General features: G+C 58.0%; 1 protein-coding gene across 13 annotated transcripts in view; it reads right to left on the bottom strand.

Annotated features, from left to right (window-relative positions):
• DGKZ (diacylglycerol kinase zeta) overlaps positions 1 to 16,405 on the bottom strand; it is a 40,921-nt gene that overhangs the window by 3,015 nt on the left and 21,501 nt on the right. For 3 of the 13 annotated variants that reach the window (XM_055310173.1, XM_055310165.1, XM_055310182.1), the window contains exons 2-25: positions 8,744 to 8,852; positions 8,228 to 8,323; positions 7,845 to 7,922; positions 6,693 to 6,749; positions 6,269 to 6,337; positions 5,358 to 5,429; positions 5,142 to 5,258; positions 4,970 to 5,041; positions 4,659 to 4,754; positions 4,297 to 4,379; positions 4,134 to 4,194; positions 3,941 to 4,054; positions 3,677 to 3,817; positions 2,987 to 3,065; positions 2,754 to 2,809; positions 2,524 to 2,586; positions 2,348 to 2,421; positions 2,150 to 2,261; positions 1,597 to 1,796; positions 1,306 to 1,406; positions 1,125 to 1,204; positions 969 to 1,041; positions 786 to 826; positions 192 to 331 (exon numbers count right to left, since the gene is read on the bottom strand). In XM_055310173.1, the coding sequence (XP_055166148.1) occupies positions 192 to 331; positions 786 to 826; positions 969 to 1,041; positions 1,125 to 1,204; positions 1,306 to 1,406; positions 1,597 to 1,796; positions 2,150 to 2,261; positions 2,348 to 2,421; positions 2,524 to 2,586; positions 2,754 to 2,809; positions 2,987 to 3,065; positions 3,677 to 3,817; positions 3,941 to 4,054; positions 4,134 to 4,194; positions 4,297 to 4,379; positions 4,659 to 4,754; positions 4,970 to 5,041; positions 5,142 to 5,258; positions 5,358 to 5,429; positions 6,269 to 6,337; positions 6,693 to 6,749; positions 7,845 to 7,922; positions 8,228 to 8,323; positions 8,744 to 8,852 (2,184 nt within the window). Of the gene's footprint in view, positions 1 to 191; positions 332 to 785; positions 827 to 968; positions 1,042 to 1,124; positions 1,205 to 1,305; positions 1,407 to 1,596; positions 1,797 to 2,149; positions 2,262 to 2,347; positions 2,422 to 2,523; positions 2,587 to 2,753; positions 2,810 to 2,986; positions 3,066 to 3,676; positions 3,818 to 3,940; positions 4,055 to 4,133; positions 4,195 to 4,296; positions 4,380 to 4,658; positions 4,755 to 4,969; positions 5,042 to 5,141; positions 5,259 to 5,357; positions 5,430 to 6,268; positions 6,338 to 6,692; positions 6,750 to 7,844; positions 7,923 to 8,227; positions 8,324 to 8,743; positions 8,853 to 9,188; positions 14,586 to 16,405 lie in introns of those variants that run through there. The other 10 variants (XM_055310177.1, XM_055310194.1, XM_055310168.1 and 7 more) reach the window with 8 other exon arrangements.

Below are 16,405 nucleotides of genomic sequence, written 5' to 3' on the forward strand. Positions count from 1 at the left end.
CAGCTGGGCTTTGGCCAGGTTTGGTTCTCTGCCAATGACCCAGCCAGGGAGGAGCCGTGGGGAACTGGCAGCTAGCTGGACACTGGACGTGCGTCTGGTGTCTGTGCCTGGCGCCGCAGGCAGGACTTCAGGAGCTACTGGCTTGTAGGTGGGGTTTCGAGCCAGGGGGCCAGAGGAGACCCGGGACTCACCGGAGCGTGGGTGAGCAGGGGGATGTGGGGAGAGGGGAAGTGGGGGTTGGGAGGTCAGGCCGGGCAGATGCCCCCAGCAGCTCTGGGTCCAAGATATAAATCTCGTCCTGTGCAATCTCGGTCACGTAGTTGAGGTGTTCCTGTGGGTGGGGAGGTCAGGGGCCGAGAGTCAGGACCCCCCAGGGTAGCCGACGATGGTGGGGGCGCGGATGCAGCAAGGCCAGCAGACCCGGAAAAGCTTCTGCAGGGAGTATGAACACTGGAAGCCAGGGGAGGGGGCCTGGCCAGTCTCCTCCTTGCCTTCCTAGCTCCTTCCTGCAGCTAAGCCTTTACCCAGGTCACCTGGCACCTGTGTCTTCCTGGGTGGTAGCCATGCTCCACAGCCCTCGCACCCACCTAGCCAGTCTCTCCTGGGCATGTCAGTTCCCTTCTCCCGTGAGCAGCGTGCTTCCACCCTGTCCGTGAATAGGAGCGGGTGTGCAGGCACTACACAGTGTGACAATGGGAAAGCCCATGTGTGGAAGTGCAGGCCGAAGGGATGGGGTCCCCGGGTGGCCTGGAACTAGCGGTGGATGGACAATGGCGAGTGCTTACCTGGGCCCGGTCGATCCTGTAGAAGCGGCTGGCAGTGGTGGCTGTGGGGGAGGCAGAAAGCTGTCGGAGGGCACAGGAGACCTTACCCAGGCCCGGGTACCCTGCTGCCCAACCAGGAGCCCTGTGGGAGAGGGCAGGATACAGCCTAGGACTGCCAGGAGCTGGTCCTTCAGGGCCACTCACCATCTAGGAAGCACCACTTGGGGGACAGTTTCTGACAGGTGGGGGACTTGGCTCCAGCACCTTCGGGCTCCTGCTGAGAGAAGTCAAGGCCGGGAGTTGGCAGAGAAAAGACCAGAGCAGGCAGGCGCACGCAGGGGAGGCTCCCGGCCCCCTCACCTGCTGGAGCCTCTCGATGTGGGCACGGCAGAGCTCTAGGTCGCTGTCTCCCGGGACCACCACGGTGCCCAGCGGCACGGCTGGAGGACAGAGCAGGCCATCAGCAGCTGGCCGTGCCCCCCTGGCCTGTCCTCAGGGCACCTAGCAGCTCCTTGCCACCCCCACCCTGCCTGCCACTCACAGGCCTCCTTGAGCTGCTCCTTGTCGTAATGCAGGGCCTCGTAGTCGTGCATGCTGACTCGGCTCACCTGGATCCGCAGCTGCTCAGGCACGGGCTGCTGGCTGAGGTGCAGGCGGTGAGAGAGCACTCAGGAAGGTCCTTGGCCAGGCACCAGACCAAGGGGCCCTGCCCAGCCTCCCCGAGGCAGAGGGGCTGTTGGCCCTCTTTCCAGCTGGGGAAACCAAGGCTCGAGGGAGGGGCAGAGTCTGGCCTCGGGCCCCAGGGCATGTGGTGGCTGGGAGGGGAACATACTCGCTATGCAGGGGGGCGGCACTCCGCCGCTTGGCCTTCTGCACCATGGTGGCCTGGTTGCGCAGGGCGATGCGGATGCGCGAGGCTGCGAGCTTGCAGGGCTCGCCATCCACCTGCACCGGGATGGCCTTGGACGTAGTGAGCACCACCTCGCGGCACTGTGTCAACCGCTCGCCGTGCCCACCCACCTGCAGTGCTGCCTGTGGGCCGGGAAGGCTCAGGTCAGGAGCCCGGGCAGGGAGTAGTGGGGCCCCAAGCTCTGTTCCCCCCAAGGATGCTCTGGCCAGGGAACACAGGGACAGTGCCCCCCCACCCCCAGACAGAGAGCAGAAGGAGGACAAGACCCCAGTTGGGGGGGGGGGGGCAGGTAGTGAGAGCCTGATCAGAGGGAGGGAGGGAGGGCAAGACCCCAGGCAGGGAGAAGAGCATGAATTCTCCCATCTTGGCCAGTGAGGGGAAGTTTGGTGATTTCCCATCCCCCACCCAATCCTTCCTCCTGGTCACTGTGGGGACAGAGCCAGAGTCCAGGCAGTTTCCATGCTGGCCCACTCACCAGGGACGTCATGGTAAAGCCAATGACCTCGAGGTAGCCATCATCATGCCGCTGGGGCTCAAAGTCATGGTGCTCCCCAGGGTGGCCCCAGGGCATGGTGCCTGCACAGTACCTGGAGGGGAAGGCAACACAAGGGCTTTCAGAGGACCATCTCACAGGATGGAGGCCTCCGGGCACACAAAGCCCTCCCCTGCTCACCTGGGGATATTCAGGAAAACAATGCACTGGGGTTTCAGGTCCTGAATCTTGGGGGTCAGGTCAGTTCCGTCACACTGGAGGCAGGAACAGGGGTGAGTGTAGGGTATATACCCGCGCCAAGGCGGCCTCCCTCCCCACTGGGCCCACCCACTCTGCCTGCCAGCTTGGCCACTTACCACCACTCGGATGTGCTTGGCCAAGTCCTTGGAGCTGCCCATCAGGAAGTCGGAGAAGGCTGTCTGTGGGAGAGAGAGGGCGTCACCATCTGGTGACAGGGACTTTCTTTCACCGTTGCCCGGCAGGGGCCTTGTGGCCTGGCAGACACAGGTGCGCAGGCGGCATGGGCGGTAGACTAGTGGATGTGGAGCGGGGTGGGGGGGCTGTTGCTGGCACACCCCAGACTCACCCCGGCATAGAACATCTTATTCCGAAAGCGGCTGTTGAATTTCTCCGGGTTGGCCTCTGGGTGGCGACAAGAAACAGGACAGTCAGTCATTCTGATCCCGCTGGGGCTCTTCCGGGATAGGGTGGGGAGTGAGGGCTGGGCACTGCTGGGGGCAAGTTCTGACCCTCTCGGATACCCTCCTGTGTCCTTCCCTCCCCAGACTCCCAATGCTTTCTTAGCAAGTAGTTGCCAACCTCGAGACTCATGAAACTCCAGGGTGACATGGGCATCAAAGCCCAGGCTGAAGTAGTTGTTGAAGACATCCAGGGGCAGCTGCAAAAAGGTCAAGGGCCCAGCGTGAGGGCTGGGCCTCACAGCCACCACCCTGCTCTGGCCTCCTGCAGGCCAGAGGTCACCAGGCTGGCTCAGCCCATGCATTTTTGAAAGCCTTTTCCATGGTTAACAGGATCCACCAGAAAGCTCTTCCGCTAGCCCGCAGCCTGCCTCAGGCTCTGCCCTCAGGCTCCCAGCTCCCTTGGGGGCTCTTCCAAGCACCCCAGATGTAAAACAACCTGGGCCCTGCTGGCACTCTCTTCCCTGGCTTTCCAGCCCTGCCGACACTTCTTCCCGAAGTGCCATATTCTGTAGGCTCTTCCCGAAGTGCCATATTCTGTAGTGAGGACAGGGAACTTTGTTTCATTGCTGCTTAAAATGGTACCTGGCATGCGGTAGATATTCAGTAAATATTTGCCAAGCGGCTGATAACAGCTAGCTTACGGGGTACCATTATTGCCATCATACAGGATAAGCTCAAAGTCAGGAGAAATGAAAAGATTTGTCCAAAGCCCCAAAACCGGCAAGTGGGAAGGAGGGCTTCAGACCAGGGCTCTGGGGGTTGCCCCGTTGCCCCCCCCACCCCCTCACCCCCTGCCCTGGCGACCTACACGGTCAGTGGCGCCCTCGTCCCGCTCCTCAGGCCCCGCATCGGGATTGGGCTCAGCACGGAGGTCCCAGCGGTCTAGCTGCACCACATTCCCCTCCTCCACATGCGACAGGATCTTGGACACGGGCTCATCTGTGTAACCCTGGTGAGACAGGCGGGAACTGAGCCTGGGGCGGGGGGGGGGGGTGAGGGCGAGGAGGGGAGGAGAGGCCTCCCTAGCTGCACAGCCCCTGCTCTAGCCCCCTCCCCGCCGGTGGGCTCTTACCCCACCCCAGTTGAGGGTACGGGCCAAGTCATTGCCAGTGCCCAGGGGCAGGATGGCGACAGGCGGTGGTGGCTTTAGGCGCAGCTGGTCCAGAGTGGAGAGGATCCAGCCGACCTGGAGGGGGCAGAGCAGGAGAGGCCGGGTCAGCTAAGTGGGGCCCAGACTTGGGCCCCGGAGAGGCAGCAGGACTCACCGTGCCATCACCTCCACACGCCAGGATCCGCAGGTTGTGCACTTTGCGGTACATCTCCAGCCTGGAGTCAGAAGACAGGAAGGGCGTCAGGGTCCGTATGCCCCACCCTCTGTGCTCGGCAAGCCCTCGCCACTATCCCTGCAGAGCCCTAGCAAGTACTTACGCCTCCTTGGGCCCGCCCTGGCTCAGGTCAAAGACTTGGCGGGGGTTGAGATACCACAGGAAGGACTGGATGATCTTAGCGCCCTGTGGGGGACAGGGCAGGGGTCAGTTGAGGCCGGTGGACTGAGGTGGGGAGATGGTCCCCGAGGACCGAAGGATGGGGCTGTGGGAACCAGGCCCAGCAGGGGGCGAGGGGTGGAGACCAACTCCGACTTCCTCAGAATCTCTGGGCAAGAGGGATGGGGCAGGAGCCTGCAATGGACCTGGGAGCAGTAGTTGGAGAGGAGCAGAGAGGGGTGCGGAGCCTGAACCACCCCCTCTCAACCCCCAAGGCTCTCAGCAGAGAGGGCAGGCTGTGAGTACCTGGTTGCCTCCACTCTTGGGGTTCACAAACACCAGCAGGGGCTTCATGAGGGGTGACGGGGTGGGCCTGATGATGAAGGGTCTCCAGCGGCCCTCCTTGGAGATGGAGAGACTATGAGGCTCCAGCCTGTCTTGGCAGACCTCGCCCTGTTCTCAGCGGTGGCCCCTCCCATAACCACCTCCAGGGCAGACCTCAAGGTGGGCCTGGCCACAGTCTCCTACCTTCCTCAGGGGCCCAGAGCCCGGCACTTGGAGGAACAGGCCCCTCTTTCCTGTTCCCCTCCCCCTTCCTGTCCGGCCCCAGGACTAACCTCTGGCCCTTTCTTGCTCGATTTCCTCTTGAAGGATGCTCTCTTTTTCTTCTTGCTTGCCTTGAGGGTATTCTGCAAGGAAAGCTCGGGTGTTGGTGACAAGGAAGGTGGGCTGGGGCGGCTGGCAGAGCCCGAGCGTGGGGGTGGTATCACAGCTGCGGGCAGGACTCACCTGGGGCCTGCGGGCACGGAGGATCCAGGTGGGCGGGATGACCACAGCAGCGTGGACACCCAGGGAGCATGGCTCCTCTATCTGCTGCAGCATGAAGCAGGACACCTTGCTGTGGTACTAGAGAATAGGGGGCGCAGGTGAGCTGAGGCCTCAGCTGTTGGAGGGGGGGGGACACACCCAGAGCAGCCAGGGAAGGGAGGGGTGAGCACCACTCACCGCTTGCTTGCACCAGGAGCAACTGATGGCCACAATCTCCTTGCTGTGGAAGGTGAACTTCTGCTGGAAGCCCTAGGGTAGGGAGCGGGCAGTGGGTGGTTGGGGCCCCAGGGAAACTGAGCACATTTTTTTTTTCACATGAAAAAAAAAAATCTGTAAGATAAGCCCCTGGAGCCGGGCGGCCTACAACTCTACAAGGTTAACCTGAAGTTAACCGCGAGGCGCTGGGTGCATATACGCAATCTGCTGCAAAGGGTCCACAACTGACTCCTGCCAGCTCAGATGCCCTCCTTCCTGAGCCCATACCCCAAGGCCCCCTGGTATATGCTTCGAGGCATCTATCACATTCATTCCCTTGTTCATCCCACATTGATCAAGGGCCTGCCGTGTGACAGACACTGTGCTCGGGACTGAGAATGAACAGAGGAAAGAGACAGGGCCCCAAGACCTTCTAGAACCTATGCTTCCTGAGGGATACAAACCAGAAGCACACAAGGAACAAGTGACCACCACACCGTGCACTGCACTCAGGGAAGACCACCCACAGTGTGTCTTCAGGCCACACTCTCCTGCAGGAAGGGCAGAGGCCTCACTACCTAGCCCCGAGTTCAGCACCCAACAGGTGCTCAACAAATGTCTTCAGTGACCAAACGAGTAAGTCTATGAAATTCTCAGAGGGCTCAACCACGACTTCGAGGCAGTCCAGATACACTGAACCAAAGGTAACTTTCTTCCCTGCTCTCCTGCTCCATCTAGAGACCTGAGTGTTTGGCGCTGACTGGGCACCTCAGCCAGAGTGGGAGTGAGCCCCAGGACTCTGCACTCAGGAGACAGTGTCAGTGACGGGCAGACTGGATGCTCGGCCTGAGGCTTGGGGGCTGCGGGGTCCAGGCCCAGGGGCAGAGCCTCACCTTCCCACAGTGCCGACACTTGCCATCCTGACGTCGTCTGTGTACCCAGTGGTGCCGCACAAAGGTTGGCTGGGGGAGGAGAGTATCACTGGAGTGAGGAGTGGAAGAGGCACAAGCCTGAAGCATGGCCTGCACCCCTCCATATATTAATGGGAGGCGTGGGGCCGCAGCAAGTTCTCCACAGAAGTGTGTGTGAGGTGAGAGGGGCTAGAGAGCGAGGAGGCCCAAGAGGCAGGCAGTGTGCCTCACCCGTTCTGCAGGCAGGGCCAGGCCTTCCCCCACTGAGACCCTCTCAGAGCCTCAGCCCTGCACGTCCCTGAGCCCCAGAGCGGCTGGGTCCCCTGGTGGCACTCTACAGACACCGTGGAGAAGCCCACTCGGGAAACTCAATGCCTCCTTACCCATAACTACCCTAGGCACTTACCTCACGGATGTTCCTGGAGCCTGATTCACGGAAGGATGGTTTACAGCGGAAATTTATCTGTGAAACATTGCAATGACCACCCAACTGTTAGAACCTCCTTTCAGGCAGTCACGCATCTATCCACCTTCTCTAAGAAAGTGTCATTCGGAGTCATCTTCACAAGGTAGTGATAGCCCCAAAGCCTCCTGGGAACCCTCAGAATATGAGACACCTCTTCTCAGAAGCCCTCCTGTTTCCCCACCTCCTCTCCACTAGCCAGAAGGACTCTTCCTTCCTGTTAGTATCCTGGGATGGGGGACACTGGGAGTTTTGCGTCCACCTGCCCACCTCTTCCCATACTTCCCCTTGCCCTCCAGTGCTCCCAACCTAGGCACGGGAAGGCACCCTGATCCTTGCTTGCAGACTCGCGCAGGCTGATCCCTGGAGACCATGAGCTCATTTGTGGAAACTGGTCCGATTTCCACCTTGGGCTCTATAATGCCTGGGGCTACGTTTGTTTCTCTTTTCCCAACTGTCTTTGCTCCAGCCTTAGCTGGAGCACCCAAGTTGCCAAGGGAAGCCTCACTCTCTGGGTTAAGGGCTGGGGCAAGTGGCCCACGTTACCCTTGCTCACGCTGGTCCTAGTCTTACAGGCTTTCCCATGTGCTGATGGGTTTCTGCTGCCTGGGGAGCCCTCCCACCCTCTGCCTGGACGCCTACCCAGAGTTCCCCCAACTTCCCTCTAGAAGCACAGGGCCCAGACGTGGCACCAGCTGTAGACACACTGTGGACAACAGTCCTTAGGGAAAGGTCTCTAGAGCAGCAGCATATAGGGGACAGAGCCAAGCTTCGGCAAGACAACGGCCCCTTCTAAATGCTAACTTAGGTGCGGATAAAATGGTGTTTTGGCCGTCACTTATTTATTCATCCCACCGAATAACAGTCAGTGAGCACCAACCACGCTGTGCCAGGATTGTTCTGGGCAGTGGGGACAGGGGAGCTTATGGGGGGAGACAGGATTCAAAGGCAGACATTTCAGCCCCAAGGTCTTTGGCTCTTCACCACACAATGCTTGTAACGTAAATATGTGTGCAGAGATACACACGTGCATGTACTAAAATGACTTCAGCACTCAATAGGGAGGAGCAGGAAAGGCTGAGGACCCATACTCACCTTCTCTAGCTGCTCGATGCAGGGGGTGTGCACCACGATCTTGCAGGCTGCACATTTTCTCCGGGACACTGACTTCTGCTGCAGAAAACAAAGAGAGGGCCCTGAGGCACCAGGTAACTACCTCCAGGATGCTGCCCCAGGCAGAAAGAGAAATCCTTACATCTGCCCCAGCACAGCCGGGAATTCTGTGTTCACTGGGAATTCCCAGTCCTGGCATCAGAAAGAACACAGCCCCCATTCCCTCTGCCATCCTCAGGCAGCCCACAGCAGGGGTGTCAAGTGAGAGTCTTCCCATCTTCCCTTGTCAGGCCTGCAGGTCTGTCCATAGGCTTCTAGACTCGCTCCACCAGCAGGGGGCAGCATGCCACCCAGAGCTCACTCACCAGCATCTTAGCTACACAGTACTGCTCCCCAACATAGCAGAAGTCCCCCGACACGTTGGTCTCGAACCAGATGTGTTCCCCATACGTCGCGGATTCCTAGACCATGAGATGAGCATGCTCAGAGCAACCTGCTACCCAGCACGTCAGTCCCTGCCCTGCCAACTCACCTCTCCCCCAAGACAAACCAGCCACCACAATCTACTTTGCTCCATCCTGTTTCCCCACTGTCCCCATTTTTCTTTTTTTTTGAAGATTTAAAAAAATTTTAAGTAATCTCTACACCCAACGTGGAGTTTGAACTTACAATCCCTAAGATCAAGAGCTGCAAGCTCTACCAACTGAGCCAGCCAGGCGCTCCTCCCACTTCCCCCGCTCTTGAGGGCTTGGCTCAAACCGGGCTACCCCAGGAGGTCTGCCCTGACCCCAAAGGTCCATGGGCTCCTCCCGCAGCAGCTCCCCAAGCCCAGCAGGGGCTGGTACCCACCTGTCCCTCCCTCCCAGCACCCTGCCACTCACACTCCAGTCCACAGTGCTCCGGATCTGCCGCTCTGGCTCACTGCACAGGGCCCCGGGAGTGGGAGGAGGGGGTGCCAGGTGCTGGAGGCCCGACTTGGTGATGGCTTTCCTACAGAAAAGGAGATCACTGAGGCCAGCTGAGCACCTGGTAACTCTACTCCCTTCCCCTCGTGTTACCTGCAATCTCTGCCCTCACCGTGACCTCAACCCCTGGCCAAGGCAGGGACTACAACACCCGTGCCATGGCAGCCTAGGACCCTAAGCAGTTCCCAGCAGGAGACTCAGCCCTCCTCATTGCCCTTGGAGGGTGCGCTGGCCTCCAGGCACTATCCAGAGCTATTCCCAAGAAGGGGGCCCTCAGGCCAGGTAGAGCCTCAAGGTCCCTCCTCCAGGCCAGCCTCCTCGGGGTCTGCACAACTGCCCTGCCGGCCGCAGCTATACCTACGCAAGCAGGGCACTCCAGGTCTGGGGTCCCGCCGACTTGCGCCGTAGGGCTACCTGTCGCCTGCGGGACAGCGGGCGCACGCGGGCAGGCAGCAGAGCACCAGCTGCAGTGCCTGAGGCTCTTCGGCCCCCAGGGCCGGGGTGTGGGCCTGGGGCCCGCTGCTGGCTGAGGCGTCGATAGTAACCATGCAGGCCCCAGAGGGCACAGTCATACACCACGTCAGCAGGGAGCAGGTGGGAGGAGGCTCGGCGCCGCCGGCGCAGGCAGCCAAGCACAGGCAGGAGGGTGCCCCGGTGCAAGGAGGGGCCCGGTCTCCTGGCGCCCAGCTGGGTGGCACTCAATGCCGCAACTGTCACGTCCTCCTCCCGAGACGCCTCCTCCTCCTCATTCATGCCTATGAGCCCAGCCAACAGCAAGGGTGTGCTGAGAAGCTGCGCCCCAACAGTGGCAGGCTGTGCGGTGGGCACCTCATTCACGACGAAGCGGGGGTTGCAGGCAGGGGGTGCGGTGCTGGAGCGCCGGCGGCTGGCACCCCGGGCCCCCACCCCGCAGCTCAGGAGGCAGCCCTGGAGCTGTGCACTGGAGCGGCGCCGCTGTGCCAGCAAGGAGGAGGCCTGTCCAGCAGGGGAGCGGCGCCGGGCCTTGCCTGTGGGCAGACCCACGCTGCTGGGCCGCCGCTGCCCCTCCCCGGGGCCTGGCTCCTTCCGCTGGAAGCGTCTCCTAAAGAAGGTCTCCATGCCAGGGGCAGGTGGAGGGCTGTTGGGCAGAGACCGGGAGCATCAGGAGCTGGGTCAGGCTCTGGCCCATCCTATGCTCCGGAGCCCAGTCACAGCCTCTGCCCTTTGAACAGAGAAGGGACACAGGGAGGAAGGAGGAGGGGTCCACGGCCTCTGACCTCCATAAATAGGTTGTTTGAGGGTACCACAGAATCCTCAGGGGAGCCCACATGCACTACTGTTGGAAGCACTACCGCTCTCCCCAGTTATACCCTCTGCTGCCCCAAGAGTACAAGGGGTACAAGGGGCTTCCAGCCACCCATGTGGCTCCCCTGTCCAGGCACCATAAACCACAAAGCCTTGGCCTTTGACTCCCTTGCCTGAAGCTGATGGAAAAGAAAAAAAGGAAACGGGAAGCCCACTGTCCTGGGTTCCAGTGTACAGTTGGCTTCTACAGACTGAGGGGCCAAGGAGAAGCCTTTTTCCCCCGCCCTTTCATTGGGCCTTTTTTTAGCTACCAATTGAGAGCAGGTTAGGTTTAGGTGTCCCCTCCTGGGACATGGCACAAAGTAAGCTATGGTAATAAAAGGAGGCTCTCTGAAAGGAAATTCAGTCCAGATAAGACCCCTAGACTCAGCCCCAAACCGTGGGGTCAGGCAGAGATTGGGCACCAGACAAGGGGAGGATCTGACTTAGGGATCAAAGGGCTCTGGTGACCAATGCCCTCAGACTGGGGGAGTTATACAGGGAGAGAGCCACCCCAGTCCTCACCCATGGGGACTCTACATGGGAAGCTATGAGAGGCCTGAGCCAAGAGGAAAGCCTTCAGGTATGTTCTGGGTGTGCATCTCTATCTCTGAGGGGCTAAAAGCAGGCCCTTTCCTGATGTTAGACTGCTCTGTCTCACCTTTCTGGAGACGCCGAGGACGGATCCCCCATGTGTGCAAGTACCAGGTGACGGGTGAGGTCTGAAAACCCTTCCAGCCCTGCTGCCAAGGGAGCCTGTGAACTGCACTGTGTCCTGGGGACCAATGCTAGAAGCTCCAACTCTATACCCAGAGTTCCCTCCTGTGGGGAGGCAGAAGCCAGGGGGACTATCCTTACTCAAACCACCCTCCCTTGACCCGTTCTTAGCCTCCTTCGCCAGCTCATCTACTCCTGGCTGCCCCTTCTTACAGGCTGCTGGGATTACTGTACCCTCACTTCTTCCGAACAGTGGGGGAAGGGCAGGAAGCCAGGTATACTTGGGGCAGGGGTAGGGAGGATGCCTCCAGAATGCCCAGGGCCTGTATCCCACCATCAAGTGATCTCTTGGGCCCTGGCAGCCACAGAGAGGTCCAAGTCACAGCCATGGGACATCTGCCTGGGGCCAGCAAGAGACATACGGCCACCTGCTAAGGGCCTAGAGGAAGTCAGGCATGTTGGGTGGGAGCCTTGGACAAACGGTGGTGGACGCAGGGCTTGAGGACGAGGACCCAGGCCCACAGCTACGTGCCGACTGCCTGTTTCTCCCATCACCCACTCACCCACTCTTTAATCTGCTACTACCCTGTGAGTCCAGGCAAGCAATGCCAGGCTGAAGCCCTGGATAGGTACAGAGGTATTTAGGGAGAGGCACATAGGGCCAAGGCATCTGAGCTCCTGTGACCAGGGAACAACGGAGGCAGTGTGCCTGGGGAACCAGTGTTCGAGACTGCCTGGCTCTTCTTGGTCTCTGCCTGTTACAGTCCCTCCTCCGACAGGGAGAAGGGCAGGAGTTAAGCTCTGAGGGCAAGTGAACGGGCGTGGGCAGAGAGCTCTTGGCTAGCTATGAAAATCACTATCACCAGAGCTAACATTTATTGAGTGCCCTCCATGGGCCAGGCACTCTGCTAAGCCCTTTATAAACACACGTTATCATTTTATAAACCAGAGCAACATGAAAAAATAGGTCCTGCATCATGCCATGTTCCTGACGGGAAGCTGGGACACAAGGAGGTAAGCTGCCTGAAGTCCACAGCTAGCCATTGGGGAGCCGATGACGGAACCCAAGTCTGCGTGAAGGCAAAGTTTGTACTCTAGAAGCTCAGAGGAGAGTAGGATCTTTCTTTTTGGGCAATGGGGCTGAGACTCAGGTGGGCCGGGGCAGGAAGGGGAGCCTTGATAAGAGCAATAAAGGCCGCTGAACTGCTTGAATACCTACAATGGACAAGGCCCTAAGCAAGTACTTTCATTTATCATCTCACTTGATCCCCACCACAAGCCTATGAGGCATGCAGGATCAGTGGCTCCACTACAGAGACGAGGCTTGAACAGGTGCAGTACATGTCACAAGGCCGCTCGGTGGCAGGACTGGGACCTGAACCCAGGCCTGCCTGACTCTGGTCTGCTCTGTACCCAGGAAAAGAAGCCTGAAGGCCCAGCTGCCCACTGCTGCCTGGGCACTGGCTTGCCAGCACTCCCCCAGGGTGTCAGCTTTCCCCGCCCGTCTGGTCAGGCTGCCCTGTGACAGCTGCCCAGCCTGGAGGAGATTAGTCACCCGAACACACCGCCTGATGCTAGTGTCACCCAGAAAACAAAAGGCCACAGTAAGTAGGGGGGAGGTGCTGCAGGCACCCTGTGAGCGGCGATGAGGTCTGGGGCAGTGGCCAGGGCCCAGACCCACACTGATGAGTGGGGCCAGGAGGTAGGGGCCGCCTCACAACAGGGCGGCAGCTTACGGGTGCTTCCATAGGGCTCCAGCCCACATGCTGCCAGGGAACCCCAAGTCCAACCGTCCAGGAGTCTCATCAGCTGCCTGGCGGTGCAGTCACTTTGAGTGGGGAGCAAGGCAGGCTAGGCCAGGCCACTGTCGTGCGACCACGTGCAAAGCCGTCCCCGCATGGGCCTCAGTCATCTTGTTTGTCCAAGGAGACTACGAGACTGGCTGAGCTGATATTTTATGACAAGTTGTCCTGCACAGCACCCATGCCTCTATGTTCCCAATGCCTCCTCCCCCCAGGCCCCATGCTTCCTGCTCCTCTGGTCTCCATAGAAACCTCTGTCCTCTGGTCAGCAATAGCCTGATTCCAGACTTCCTATCTCTGCTGAGGCTTCTCCTGGGTCCTTTGAGAAGCCCCACTTGGCCTCAGGCGTGTCCCAGCCTTTCCCCACAGCACAGCTCTAAGCAGCAGTGTCTTCTCGATTCGTGCTCTGCCATCTATCTTCAGCATACCACACACCACATGTAAAGGTCACTGGAGGAGACCCCGCAGGGTTCTGACACCAATAGCACAGCAAAATGGCTGCCTCTGAGCCTTCTGCGGGGAACCCGAGGGAAGCTTGTCACACCCAAAGGGAACAGGATGGGAAAGGATTCAAGGGTTCCAGCTGGCTGTTGAGAGCCTGGGGAAGACAAAGGATGCTATAGGAGGGACACACATCCGGCCATGTGCCCTTGATGAACAGCAGCGAGTGTGGCTACGGGCAGCTGCCAGTGGGTGAGCGGGTGTCAACAACCCAGCTTCGTTGGCTACTGGCTCAGGAGAACCAGACTCCCAGCCTCCCAGCCCAGACTATCTCCCTCCCTATGTTAGTTTCAAGTGGAAAAGCCCTAGGGCTTTGGAATCCTCCCATTGCTTTCCCGGTTGGATCAACTAACCTTTCTCATCCTCAACTTTCTCATCGGCAAAATGGGGGGATACTACCCAGTTGAGAAGGTTGGCATAAGGGAGGTTCTGATGAGATGATGGTATAAAGTACTTGATACCTGGCAGAGGGTAGGGGCATGGCAGAGCCTACACCCACAGCAGACACAAGGGTGTGTGGATCGTGCCATCTCCTGGGGTTTTTGTCTTTGCCTGTGGTGGGAGTGGGAACCCAGAAAGGGAAGCAGGAGTCCCTGGGGTAGCCACCATCCACCACATGAAGAACAGAGTCTGGCAGCAAGAGCCACCTGGGTATCTGCTCATACGGTAAGAAATGCCCTCTGCCCCTCATAGCAGGCCTGGCCCCCAGAGGTGCCTGCACAGGACACCCCATGGGATCTGGCCAGGGTTCTCATCCCCCCTTGTGAGCAGGGCCCCATGTGCCCATCTCCTCAGGGAGGCTGGGAATGGTGCATAGTGGCCCCAGAGTGAGGGTCTGGAGAGGCCTCCCCAGGGGCTACTGGTCAGAAGCCACCTCTGGGTGCTCTGCTCCTACAGCCCGAAGGTCAGAGGGAAGGAGGTGGAGACAGTGTGGAGGCAGGCCTGTGGGGGGCGGGGGGAAGGGTGCTGGTGAGACAGGGTCCTGGCTCTCCTGAGGTCTTTACTTGCTAAGAGAAGCCTGCCCCAAACAAAACAAAACAAACGCGCAGCAGGGAGCAGGTGAGCCAGGGTTGCATAGGAAAGGCGGCCCGCAGGCCAGTAATGTTGACCTCAACAGGGTCTGGCTGGGGCAGGAGCCTAGCCTACCCCTCCCCTTCCCTTTTCCATCAGCTTCAGAGCCTCATCCAGGAATGGTGGTGCCTGGGCCCACCATGATCCGTTCCTCCCCAGACCCACCCAGACAGATACAGGAAGGAGGAAGCAGAAGGCAAGGAAGGGTTGGGGGGTAGTCCCCTTTGACCTGATCTGGAAGGCAGGGTGGCGGGCAGGAGGTGGGCGAACGGGTGGGGCCTGGGGTCCCTGTGGGCAGGTAGCCCCGGTTCTGCCTCCAGCTCCAGGCTGCCGGCCTCTGGCGGAGCAAGTCCTAGTTTGGAGAGTGAGCGGAGCCGCTGTGGCTGCTCCCCTGCCCCCTCCCCCTCGTCACCCTCCTCCCCCCAGCCTGAGACAGCCGTTATGAAAATAACCCGATTGGTAACCAACTGCACTTCCTCTCCCAGAGGCAGCTCCAGGCCCTGCAGCAAGCAGGCGGCTGGTGGGCGGGCGGGCACACGCGCAGCAGTCCTGCCTCCTGGCTTCTCTTCCCAAAGTCCCCAGAGCCAGCCTGAGCAATAGCCCAGTACCCTCCCCTCCACCTGGCACCCGGTAGAGCCACATGGACCCTGCCTTGGCTCCCAGAGAAGGTCTGGGGAGGTAGAAGTGGGGGGTGGATAGCACCCTTTCTGGCCATCGAATGTCCTCTCCTACCCACTGGACAGGTGTTCTGGGATTGGGGGAAAGCGTCTGAGACAGCTAAGCACTGGCTCCCATCAAAGTAACCACAAAAACAAATATCTGTTGAGTCTTTCACAACTTACAAAGCACTTTTTCACAAGCATTATCACACGGAAGGCTTATAATTCTCCTGCACGGGTGGCATTACCGTCCCAGCTAAACCACAAGCAGCTGAGACTCGTGGAGGCTTGTGACTGCCGGAGCCCAGAAGTGGCTGAGCTGGGACTATCCAGCCTGGGTCTCCCCACCCTGCCAAGAGAGGTCTGTCAGAGCTGCCCTGGCTTGTGTCCCGGAGAGGTCAGCCCATGTCACACCCATCCTGTCCAGAATGCCACCCCCTTCCTCCAGCTTACACTCCTGGCTCTCCAGGGTCGAGTGTGGTAGCTCTCAAACTCCCAGGGCCCCTTTACACTCTTAAAAATTACTGAAGATCCCAGAAGGTTTTGTTTACGGGGGTCAGAACTATTAATATTTACCATATTACAAATTAAAACTGAGAAATTTAAAAAATATTAACTCATCTAAAAACAATAAACTCGTTTATGTTAACATACACACTTTTATTTTTTTTAAAAAAGTTGTATTTCCTAAAAAAATTAGGTAGAAGAGTGGCATTGTTTTATTTTTTGTAAATCTCTTTTATTTCTGGTTTAATAGAAGACAGCTGGATTCTCCTATCTGCCTCTGCAGTCAATCTGTTGTGATATGTTGTTTTGGTTGAGTATGTGAAGAAAATTCTGCCTCACATTGACATGTAGTTAGAAGAAGAAGAGTATTTTAATAGCCTTTTCAGGCAATTATGGATGTTCTTCTTTGCTACTTCATCAAAATGTGACAAGTCGTAGTTTCTTAAAGGTTAGCGGCTATATGGAATCTGAAACCATATTAATGAACTTTTCACTCGTCTATCTTGCATTGTGAATTTTGTAATATCAAGCATTGGAAAATATATTTTACTGAGTTATGCAGATCTTCCAAACTTGACACATTTCCTTATACAAAATCAAGAAGTCATACTTGCTAACGTCGCTACTGGTCTCACCAGAAAAGTCTTCCAGTCCTGGGAAGCTGTCAGGCTCTAGACAGTGCATACGAGGTTTTCAAAATTCTGATTTTTGCCTTTCAAAGGCTCAAATTTTATCATCAGCAACAAATACTGATACTGGTTTTGAAGTGACAAGCTCACTTCACTCATTTTTGAGAAAATGTCTGCCAAATACCCAACTCTGAAGAGTTTTGTCTGCCAGGTATTCTTTCAAGTTAAAATGGTGTTCCTTAAAAAAAGTAACTAGTACAGCTTGCAACTCAGCAGCAAGACTGCTTTTCTTTCTTTCTTTCTTTCTTTCTTTCTTTCTTTCTTTCTTTCTTTCTTTCTTTCTTTCTTTCTTTCTTTCTTCCTTCCTTC

Source organism: Nyctereutes procyonoides, unplaced genomic scaffold, assembly GCF_905146905.1.
Source record: "Nyctereutes procyonoides isolate TBG_1078 unplaced genomic scaffold, NYPRO_anot_genome, whole genome shotgun sequence".
In the NCBI taxonomy this organism is placed as follows: Eukaryota; Metazoa; Chordata; class Mammalia; order Carnivora; family Canidae; genus Nyctereutes; species Nyctereutes procyonoides.